This window comes from Bolinopsis microptera, chromosome 3 (assembly GCF_026151205.1).
Source record: "Bolinopsis microptera isolate Bmic1 chromosome 3, MBARI_Bmic_1.0, whole genome shotgun sequence".
Classification (NCBI taxonomy): domain Eukaryota; kingdom Metazoa; phylum Ctenophora; class Tentaculata; order Lobata; family Bolinopsidae; genus Bolinopsis; species Bolinopsis microptera.
Genome location: NC_087074.1, coordinates 2187690 through 2199942, shown reverse-complemented (window position 1 = coordinate 2199942; position 12253 = coordinate 2187690). Strand labels below are relative to the sequence as shown.

Genomic DNA, 12253 nt, shown 5'->3' with positions numbered 1-12253 from the left:
GTAGTCCTTCCTTAAAAGCTATAGGTTCAAGGTAAAACTAGTCATGTGATACATTATACAATATACTGGTAAGTTAGTGCTTCCTTAAAAGCTATAGGTTCAAGGTAAAGCTATACGTCATGTGATACCTGTATGTAAGTAGTACTTCAAGGTAAAACTAGCTAATTTGATAAGTTGGACAAACTGCAGGTGGAAAGGTGGACGATACAAGCCATTTAGCGACGACACACTTATACTCTGACGTGCTTTATTAGGCTAGCTCCGCTATACTCTAATATTTGGCTAGCCGCTCCGCTATATTCTAATATTTGGCTAGCCGCTCCGCTATACTTTAATATTTGGCTAGCCGCTCCGCTATACTCTAATATTTGGCTAGCAGCTCCGCTATACTCTAATATTTGGCTAGCCGCTCCGCTATACTCTAATATTTGCCTAGCCGCTCCGCTATATTCTAATATTTGGCTAGCCGCTCCGCTATACTTTAATATTTGGCTAGCCGCTCCGCTATACTCTAATATTTGGCTAGCAGCTCCGCTATACTCTAATATTTGGCTAGCCGCTCCGCTATACTCTAATATTTGCCTAGCCGCTCCGCTATACTCTAATATTTGGCTAGCCGCTCCGCTATACTTTAATATTTGGCTAGCCGCTCCGCTATACTCTAATATTTGGCTAGCCGCTCCGCTATACTTTTATATTTGGCGTCTTGTACTGCTACTGCTATAGATGAGATTTTGGTCAAGGTGTTTGAGCTCCTTCTTTTAGAGCCAGCTCTGGCATATTGGCAGGGTTCTCGTCCTAGTTACCATAGTTACACTACTAGTTACTATAGTTATACTACTACGAGCTGCAGCGTTCTCGTCCTAGTTACCATAGTTACACTACTAGTTACCATAGTTACACTACTAGTTACCATAGTTACACTACTAGTTACCAAAGTTATACTACTACGAGCTGCAGCGTTCTCGTCCTAGTTACCATAGTTACACTACTAGTTACCATAGTTACACTACTAGTTACCATAGTTACACTACTAGTTACCATAGTTATACTACTAGTTACCATAGTTACACTTCTAGTTACCATAGTTACACTACTAGTTACCATAGTTACACTACTAGTTACCATAGTTATACTACTACGAGCTGCAGCGTTCTCGTCCTAGTTACCATAGTTACACTACTAGTTACCATAGTTACACTACTAGTTACCATTATAGTTACACTACTAGTTACCATAGTTACACTACTAGTTACCATAGTTACACTACTAGTTACCATAGTTACACTACTAGTTACCATAGTTACACTACTAGTTACCATAGTTACACTACTAGTTACCATAGTTACACTACTAGTTACCATAGTTACACTACTAGTTACCATAGTTACACTACTAGTTACCATAGTTACACTACTAGTTACCATAGTTACACTACTAGTTACCATAGTTACACTACTAGGTCCGTTAGTTAAAACATCACAGATCCTGGGCACGGCGTTTATATTGAGACTTGTTGACTGTTTCGATATCTTCACGATAAAGAAGTGGATAAAGAATTGAGCCAATAACAGTTAGTAAACTAGTAATTAGTATTACCTAATCACGTAGTTAACACGAAGTAAACACGTAATTAGTATTACCTAATCACGTAGTAAACATGTAGTAAACTAGTTATTAGTATTACCTAATCACGTAGTAAACACGTAGTAAACTAGTTATTAGTATTACCTAATCACGTAGTAAACACGTAGTAAACTAGTTATTAGTATTACCTAATCACGTAGTAAACACGTAGTAAACTAGTAATTAGTATTACCTACAGTACTCACAGTAACAACACCACAGTTTACATGGTCAGCGTTGTAACCGTGCAATTGTACGCGAGGGTAAAACAGAGGTGAAATTAGTCTGGACTAACGAGCCATTACCCTCCCCATCCTCAACAACATTGCTGCATTGTACTACTCACTACTGCTAGCTCTACTCCTCAGCAACATTGTGCACATTCTGAAGAGAGCTCAGTTACTAGCCACAACTCACTATACATCACCACAACTCACTACAACTCACCACAACTCACTGCTAACAAATGTGGACAAGCACAGCCAGGCTGTGATCACCACCTGTGATCACACCTTACAACAGATAAGAGCAAATATCCTTCACTGATATGGAGGACAGGTCTGTTATCAGCCAGGTTGTCAAGGTTACCAGGTTGTCAAGGTTACCAGGTTGTCAAGGTTACCAGGTTGTCAAGGTTACCAGGTTGTCAAGGTTACCAGGTTGTCAAGGTTACCAGGTTGTCAAGGTTACCAGGTTGTCAAGGTTACCAGGTTGTCAAGGTTACCAGGTTGTCAAGGTTACCAGATCTGTCTCTTTTAAATGTATTCCGTCTGAAGTTTCCTTGATTGCTATCAAATTTGACCTGTCGACAGCTTCAATACTGTTTCAATTTGACTGCAGTTGTAATACACCACTCGTCTGTTACAGCTTCAATACTGTTTCAATTTGACTGCAGTTGTAATACACCACTCTTTTCTTACAGCTTCAATACTGTTTCAATTTGACTGCAGTTGTAAAACTAATAATACACACGCTTAATCTGACACGGTAAGGCGGCAATCCTTTTCAACACCGCCCGATAAGTTTTATGATTATTTTCAACATATTCATTATCTTCGGGAGCTTTGCCAAAGTAACACACAATTATTATTTCTTCCTGGAGTTGTGTTAAATGATTACAATTATTGTTTCCATACCCGGGATGCTCCACTATTTAATTTGAATAACAATAACTACAATTCGTAACGGAAGATAACAATAAAAAGTAGCCTCGTAACATACCACATATTGAGGAGAGCAGTACGTTAATTAGGAAGCGTTCTCTAGCTGGAGGTGAATATTGGTACAAAGTGACCGACTCTGTGATGTGTCATTACCGACACTCAACCTTCTAGCTCCAATTTATTGAGAGTGGAGAGGAGACTGTTAGTTACTAAAAATTAATACCAACCTGTCTATACTGATACCTGCTGTGTGTTTACTTTAACTACTTGTTCAGTCGTTATAGTTCTATAATATGTTTACTTCCACAATTTATTTACTCTGCTCCAAGTATTATACTCCCATCCTGAAATGTTGCCCGTTGTAAACATTCAGCAATTGCTGCTGAGTTTTAACCGCTTTGACCCATCAGCTGGTAACCGTTAATGATGTAATATTATAAGTAATATTACTAATAATTACGAGACACCCCCAGCATTACGTGTTGGAGATTCCAGCACGACATCTGGTGACACTTTGTACACACTGCCCACTAAAATCCAACTAATTCAACAGAATGGGAGTACTGCATTGCTGCTGATCGTCAATCTATTCCTCACGTTATGTTGTTTCTGACACTTTGATAGTTCTTTAACTGAACACGAAGTTACGTTTTAACGTACTAGAACGTACTAAAACGTAATAGGAAGTACTAGAACGTACTAAAACGTAATAGGACGTACTAGAACGTACTAAAACGTAATATGACGTACTAGAACGTACTAAGACGTAATAGGACGTACTATAACATACTAGAACGTACTAGAACGTACTATAATGTACTATAACGTACTAGAAGGTACTAGAACGTACTAAAACGTACTTTAACGTACTAGAACGTACTGGAACGTACTAGAACGTACTAGAACGTACTAGAACGTACTATAACGTACTATAATGTACTAGAACGTACTATAATGTACTATAACGTACTAGAAGGTACTAGAACGTACTAGAACGTACTAGAACGTACTAGGACGTACTAGTACGTACTAGAGCGTACTAGAACGTACTAGAGCATACTAGAACGTACTAGAGCGTACTAGAACGTACTAAAACGTACTATAACGTACTATAACGTACTAGAACGTACTAGATCGTACTAGATCGTACTAGAACGTATACTAGTACGTACTAGAGCGTACTAGAACTACTAGAACGTACTAGTACGTACTAGAACGTACTAGGACGTACTATAACGTACTATAACGTACTAGGACGTACTATAACGTACTATAACGTACTGGAACGTACTAGAACGTACTAGAACGTACTAGAACGTACTATAACGTACTAGTACGTACTATAACGTTGTGCATAAAATCAAACGACAATTCATGGTTGGAACTATAACACCACACAGTTTAACGTATTGTGGTGGAATTTTTTACAATTTCCCAATTGTTTACAGGCTTCATTAAGAGGCTAGTTTATTTTCCTTCATTTCACTTCGCTAGCTATAATAATCAGTACTAAATCATCATTATATTTTCAATAATGAAGCAAGCATTATCTTTGATTTATTTTCCAGTGATAATGATCTTAGACAATGGTTAGATCCGCACCACTGTACCTCCTACCCCTGCTATGCTATTCTGTGCTAGCCAGATTCATCTCTGATGAAGACACGATCGTCCCTATTGAATGCAAGTGAGTGAGAAGCTAGTGTAGGTTATACAGGTGTATAATGTATGTAATAACATGTTTTTAATGTACAGGGTTTAGGTTTCATTACCTTAGTATTGCTATATTATCAATTAGTATTGTATTATTAGTATTGCTGTACAACTACTACTTCAATGAAGGAATTAATAAAGGTACTGTTGGTTTCTTTACTAGTGAGTAACTATGGTTACTAGTGAGTAACTATGGTTACTAGTGAGTAACTATGGTTACTAGTGAGTAACTATGGTTACTAGTGAGTAACTATGGTTACTAGTGAGTAACTATGGTTACTAGTGAGTAACTATGGTTACTAGTGAGTAACTATGGTTACTTGTGAGTAACTATGGTTACTAGTGAGTAACTATGGTTACTAGTGAGTAACTATGGTTACTAGTGAGTAACTATGGTTACTAGTGAGTAACTATGGTTACTAGTGAGTAGCTATGGTTACTAGTGAGTAGCTATGGTTACTAGTGAGTAGCTATGGTTACTAGTGAGTAACTATGGTTACTAGTGAGTAACTATGGTTACTAGTGAGTAACTATGGTTACTAGTGAGTAACTATGGTTACTAGTGAGTAGCTATGGTTACTAGTGAGTAGCTATGGTTACTAGTGAGTAACTATGGTTACTAGCGAGTAACTATGGTTACTAGCGAGTAACTATGGTTACTAGCGAGTAACAATGGTTACTAGCGAGTAACTATGGTTACTAGCGAGTAACTATGGTAACTAATGAAGGACTCAATAACTGTTGGTTTCTTTACAGAACAAGTTATTAACACATTGTCCAGGTGTACTGCAGAGTACTGTACAGATGACAGCGGGACCTGCACTGCAGAGTCGGGCTCCTGTTTCTATCTAGCTGAGGAGTCACGTGACCCGGACAGAAGAGGAGTGTACGAAGTCACCGCTCGAGGCTGCACTCACATCAACGAGAGTTTCTTCTTCTGTGCTGAACAAGAGAACAACATTGGACACCAGGTATGTTATCTTATCACTATGGTTACTAGTGAGTAACTATGGTTACTAGTGAGTAACTATGGTTACTAATGAGTAACTAAAATTGGACACCAGGTATGTTATCTTGTAGCATAACAATATACGAAATTCTGCATTTTTTGTAAATAAAAAATTGTGCTTTGTTCTACTTAACTTTCTGTGATGAAACTAACGATTTTTCCCTCTCAGTGTTGCCAATTCGCCCTCTGTAACGACATAACCTGGTTTACCAAAGAGCCCACTGCCTCTGAGAGTTTCCCGCCCACCAAAGGACCGGAGATGCCCCCACCGAGGGGCCCTGCGTTCGAGCCGAACCCTCAGAACTCTCTCACCTACCCTCTTTACATAGTCGGCATCTTCGTATTCATCATAGGTAAGTGGTTTTAGCTGTAGTCTGTATCTTATAGGTACACAATTATTGCATTGTTGATATCTTACTTCTGCGTTCATCATAATACAAACTTTTTCTTCGGTTTCGCTAAGTGTTCCCACAATTTAAATACGTCCTACAGTCGATTTCTTTGATTATTTTTTCAATTTGATTTTTATCTTTTTTCCCTAGCACTAGAAACAAGCGGGTTTCATCGCACCTTTAAATCTAGCATCTGGCTACTCAAATTATAATGATAGGGCCTGATCACGGGGGCTATTATCAAATTCAAATGATATCTGATGATTTATAATGGGATGTTAACGACTCTGCAATATTATGGGGTGTTTTAAATACCCCAGTATTTTAACGTTCAATTCTGCAGTACGCCAACGATAAATTTAGGCACTCCATAAGTTTGCAGCCTGAACAAGCCTGGCCCTACACAGTCCGTCCGTACTCCGTCCGCTGTCTTGACTCACTTTTTGTGCGAAGAATATTCAATACAACGCACTAATTATGCCGACATTTTATGCATAGTTATGCAGTCAGGGCGAATATTCATGACATTTATGCTGAATAATTGTAGTGCGAATTAACAAGCTGGTGAAAGCTGTACCATTGCCAGAAGAACAGTTTATGAAGGAGTTGTATCGAATTACGACCCGCCCCTCCACTTCTTCATTAGACCTCTGATAGTTTTATTACACCCTGCTAAATGGGGATCTCACACCGTCAGCTGAGCCCGTAAAATAAGTGTATAATTTGAGGGTAGTTAGCCTGAAGAACGTACGCTGTGGTTAATGAAGATGTGTTGAGTATACATGCATCGTGTGAGCACGTGCATGTGTGTGCACGTGCTCGTCTAATGAAACAGTTGCAATCGCAGAATCACGTACAGTGCTCAGACCTACACTCGAATAGAAATTAATCTGTTGATTATGACGTCATGACTGATGACGTCACCATGTGCTAACACGTGTTGTTTCAGCTATGACGTTGGGAGGGATGTTAGTGCTGCGGTTCTGCAGAGTCAATAGAGAGAAGGTGTTAGTCAGCAACTCTCTAGTTACTCCTTTAACTCTACCTCACTACATCACACCTGGGTCTACACAAAACTGGCAGGTTTGTGTGACCTTGCATACAACTCTCATATGATCCAGCACTGATGCGATTTTGATGTGACATCCGGTGATATCCTCAGAGTATAACATCATCTCATCCTCAGAGTATAGCATCATCTCATCCTCAGAGTATAACATCATCTCATCCTCAGAGTATAACATCATCTCATCCTCAGAGTATAACATCATCTCATCCTCAGAGTATAACATCATCTCTTCCTCAGAGTATAACATCATCTCATCCTCAGAGTATAACATCATCTCATCCTCAGAGTATAACATCATCTCATCCTCAGAGTATAACATCATCTCATCCTCAGAGTATAACATCATCTCATCCTCAGAGTATAACATCATCTCATCCTCAGAGTATAACATCATCTCATCCTCAGAGTATAACATCATCTCATCCTCAGAGTGTTCCTTCGCAAGACTTCACGACTTCATGCTCCAGTGGATCGGGTAACCCCCGACTTATAGAGAAGACCCTGATCCGAGAGATTACATTCTGTGAACGAATAGGGAAGGGCAGATACGGAGAAGTTTGGCGTGGACGTTGGAGAGCTGGTGGGCAAGTACGTGAAAAGTTATTAATTATTAATTATTAGTTATATCTTATTATATTAATTATCAATATATATCTTATCATATTAATTATTTATTTTTAATTATATCTTATTATATTAATTATTAATTATTAATCATATCTTATTATATTAACTATTAATTATTAATATTATATTTATCATTATCATTATCAAGAACGTAAAATATTAACTTAATTTTGCAATTTTGTTCCCGTACCGGTGGACGAGAAGTAAATCTCTTAACGGATTATCTGCTGCCTGTGACTGACACTGCATATTATGTTACTCCGTTACTTGGTAAAGTTAACCACTCAAACTTACACTTCCATGTTCGGTACAGGTAGCAGTAAAAGTGTTTAGCAATAGAGAAGAGGCGAGCTGGTGGCATGAGGCGGAGATGTACCAGAGTTACTGGCTCCGACACGAGAACATCCTCTCCTTCATAGGTAACTTCAACTTACGATACGGAGCTTATGCATTGACACTGATTCCTTGGCGTATGATTACGATCGTAATTTAATGAAGTGGAGTATTACAATATTACAATTTTTACTAGGTTATTATTTTACGTTAATGTTGGTGTTTCAGGCGCAGACCAGCGGGACTGTGTTGCCAACATGGAATACTATTTAGTCCTAAATTTCCACCCTAGAGGTTCCCTTTACGATTTCCTTCAGGATGCTCAGTTAACAGTTCAGGTAAGGTTCACCAATTGAACCAGTCGCTCCTTATTTGGGCATCACGTGGTCCCAAACACTCCTTGTATGAGGGATGTTTCTAGTTTCCTCTTTTTAATCGTTTATTATGAGTATGTGATTATTATTTTTGTATACTGCTAAATGTCTAAAAATGTGTTCTCTTCCAGGATAGTTTACAGATGATCCTGTCGCTGGCAGCAGGGCTTGACTACCTGCACACCGAGATCAGATCCAGCGTCGCTAAACCCAGCATCGCTCACAGAGACATCAAGTCAAAAAACATTCTCATTAAATCAGTTGGTCAGGGATCTCAGTGCTGTATAGCGGACTTTGGGCTAGCCGCCCGGTCAGACTTCTTCGATAATTTACCGGACAAGAAGAAATTCCACTTCCAAGTGGGGACACGGCGGTATATGGCACCTGAAATCTTGGACTCTTCAATAAACCTCAGCTCGTTTCAGAGCCTGAGGCAGGCAGATATTTACATGTTCGGTCTGGTTGCCTGGGAGATTGGACAGAGGGTCAGTCCAGGGACAGAACCGTACCAGTACCCCTTCCAACACGACGTACCTTGCGACCCTACCATTGAGGAGATGTCAGCGGTGGTAGTGGACACGGGCAAACGTCCCCCTATTCCAGACTCGTGGTCTAAACACCAGACTCTGATCGAACTGTCCCGGATAACCAGTGAGTGCTGGGATAAGGACCCTACCACCAGATTAACCAGTCTGCGAATCAGAAAGGATCTCATGCGACTCTTGGACAGTCTCCTGAGGGTCCGCGACTCAGGTTGCTACTTCACTGACGCCAGCGACCAGGGGTTTCAGTCTTGGGATTAACCAGTTGTCTTTTTTTGTTCAGAAATTAATTGTTTTTAACTATTTTTATTTGTGTGAAATATTTTTATATGTGTGTTTTAAAACAACGCGTAAAGTGCTTTTTTGTCACGAAGCCTCAAGCTTCAAGAATTTTTGTGTATGATACCTTGGTTTTGTCGAGTGTAGAGTGATTAATCATCATCCTAGTTTTGTTAATGCTTATCTTATCCTCGTGAGATTTGTTTGCAGTGTATAACTTGTAACTTAAAGATAAATTCCAACTATTTCCGATTAATTGTTAATTAATTGAAATTTACAGGTAATCTGAATGTGTTTATTCAGTGTTCCACTAAATACGCCTTAACCACTTTATCATAACGTTTAACAGTGCTAATAGCCTGGTAATGAGATATACGACCATTACTAATACTCTTGAAAGAGTTCTTAGCTCAATAGTAAAGAGTAACCTTATCATTTAACATAAAGTTGTTTATGTGAGTACACCACATTAAATTATTCACTCAAATATGTTAAATGTATCTACCTTGAGTTGAATGGCAGTATGATATGACGGCCAAAATTCGTTTCTAAAATATAGACTTTCCACTTTAAGGTGAAGTACAGTTCCTTAATTTCAAATATGCTTCTTTGAGTTGGCACATTGTTAATAAGTTAATACGATAACGGTGCAAATTGTACCAAATTGAATAACATGTCATTAGACAAGGGATATTGTTTCAATTTAATTTTAATAATCTTTCAAAAAAGTAATCGTTTTATTTAATTTCATCAAGTCTATTACAGATTAGTAGTTCTTCTAACTTTGTTTCACTAGCATAATCGTATCGATCAAATAATTCTGAATTTCGCGTCTCAAAAGCTGTATTTAGCAAGTAAATAAAAAAACATAAAACCGTTTTTAAAATAAAATAGCTGTGTGCTTTGTTCAGTTGAAATAAAATGAGGAAAGACCTACTGGTTTCACAATTGTTCATGTTTTTTAAAAACTATTTATGCTGACGAATATTCATTTGGAATATGTCCTTCCTTTGATGAAAGCGATTTTTGAAATTCCTATTCTGTCGATGTAGAGTAGAGGCTTCAGCATCAAATCTTTTTTTTCTGGTGTGCTACCGTTTTGAAAGAATGCTGCTGATTGCTCTGGTGTGCTACCGTTCTCCGCCTCTCTTCTTTTTTACGGCAACAATATCATGCTCTTTGATAAATTCATTTTTATCACAAGTCGCTAGATTATTTTATATAAATCTTTTCAAACAATACATAATTATACTAAATCTTTTGATGCAAATGATTGGGATCCTTTTTCTTTATCTTTTTCAATTTCCAATATTCCTTGAATTTGAATCCTCGTTTTGAGATGTTTCGCATTCTTCAGGAATACTTTTTAATGTCCTGCGCATAATAATAAATTTACTTGCGAGATCTTCTTTTCTTTGGAATCTTTCAAAATACTCAGTTGCTATTTCTGTATCACTCAATGTGGCAACATTCTTTTTACTGATATCTGACTTTGAAACAGACTCCATAGTATCATCATTTTCGTACAAACCAGTATGTAATTTCCTGTTCACAGTTCTGTTAAATGGAGTCATTTCTTGTACTGGGGGCTCATTTGTATTGAGAGCAGATTGTGGAGTCATTTCTACGTTTCTTTTTACATGTCTTTTCCGTTTTATAGTTATACCTACTTTCCTTAAGGATAATACACATTTTCTGATATAACACATGTAAAATAGAGACACCCAATACCTGACTTTGTTTAGCATCAACTTGGCTGTTAGGGTTATGTAGTTATGATATAGGATGGGGTTTATCACAGAGTTTATTGGTAGAATCACGATCGAAGATATTGGATAAAAGGCTGTAGCATCCATTAATTCAAAAGAGTGAAGTGCACACACCAACATAAAAGGGACCCAACAAAAGAAGTCTGTCGCAATTATGATGGTTATGTGATTGTCGGTCTCCTCTTTGTCTCTTGAGCGTCTATTTTGATTTTCATAATTGCATATTCTAGCTCGTTGCTTTGAGCTCTTTTTAAAGAGTAAAACTTTACTGTAGCAGATAAACATGATGGTGAAACACAGAAAATTTAGGGTTAGATTTGACCATACATAAGCCTTTTGTGGGTCTTCTTGTGATACAAAGTATTTGAAGAGACATACACCATCATTGCCATAAAAATGGATTTTACGTCTCCCTATACCTCCATATTGGTTTGAAAACATTTTGTTTATCAAGTTATTGATTTCTGCCCAAGTGAACATTTCAGAGCCAACGATTCTTCCATAATACATGCTTATCTTGTTAATGTGCGTGTCTTTGGTGACAAATGCTGGAAATATCGTGATTTTCGGATTGTAAGTCATGCCATTGACGAATATGTCCTCATAGCGGGTCATTAAGGGGATATAAGCCAGAGCAAATGACGCAATTGCTATTATGAAGATAATGACAACCATTTTTGCAAATGTATATTTGGATGTCATTTTTTGGACTTTGATGATTCCAATAGCTCTAAAAATGCTAAGAATTGTCATCGAAAAGAGGGATATTTGACCACCGAAAGTACTAAACACTCCCAACAAAGCACACCCATCACTGGATAACCAATTAAATCTTTCTTTGCAATAAGATTTCGCAAACACGAGCGAATCCAAAGTAGCAATGGTTAACAGGTACAATCCTGTTATCAGATCCCCAACATGGATGACAGTTGTCAGAGCTTTATTGTTCAATGCCGATGTGAAATCTCTGGTGGCCAGGTGTTTAAGATTCTTGAAAAGTTTGACAGAGTTTAGTATAACTGCTGCACAACCAACAACCCAACTGAATACTTTGAGAGAGAGTTCTGAAATAATTGTTCTCGTACAGTCCTCATTGCACTCGTCGGTGTAGTCATCACAATCTATTTTCCCATCACATTTCTGGCATCGTGTAATGAATCGTTTTGAAGTTTTACACAAAAAGTTATTGATGCAATTATCTTCATCTGAGCTATCACCACAATCGTCGATCAAGTTGCAAACCTTGTCATAACTGACGCATCTATCATTTTTGCAGAGAAAGACATTATTTTGATACTTCCCACTTTTCCTGTTTTTCTTCAAAAAAGTTAGTCGATTTTTATTCTCTATCGTGATT

At 38.0% G+C, this 12253-nt stretch overlaps 1 protein-coding gene across 1 annotated transcript; it reads left to right on the top strand.

The window, feature by feature from the left end:
* Window positions 1-4355: 4355 nt before the first annotated feature.
* Window positions 4356-10688, top strand: LOC134813625 (activin receptor type-1C-like). The gene is made up of 8 exons (XM_063821504.1): window positions 4356-4476; window positions 5284-5473; window positions 5681-5864; window positions 6853-6986; window positions 7402-7560; window positions 7913-8018; window positions 8161-8270; window positions 8438-10688. The coding sequence occupies exons 1-8, from the start codon at window positions 4376-4378 to the stop codon at window positions 9107-9109; spliced, it is 1656 nt and encodes a 551-aa protein (XP_063677574.1). The 5' UTR covers window positions 4356-4375; the 3' UTR covers window positions 9110-10688.
* The last annotated feature ends 1565 nt before the right edge of the window (window positions 10689-12253 follow it).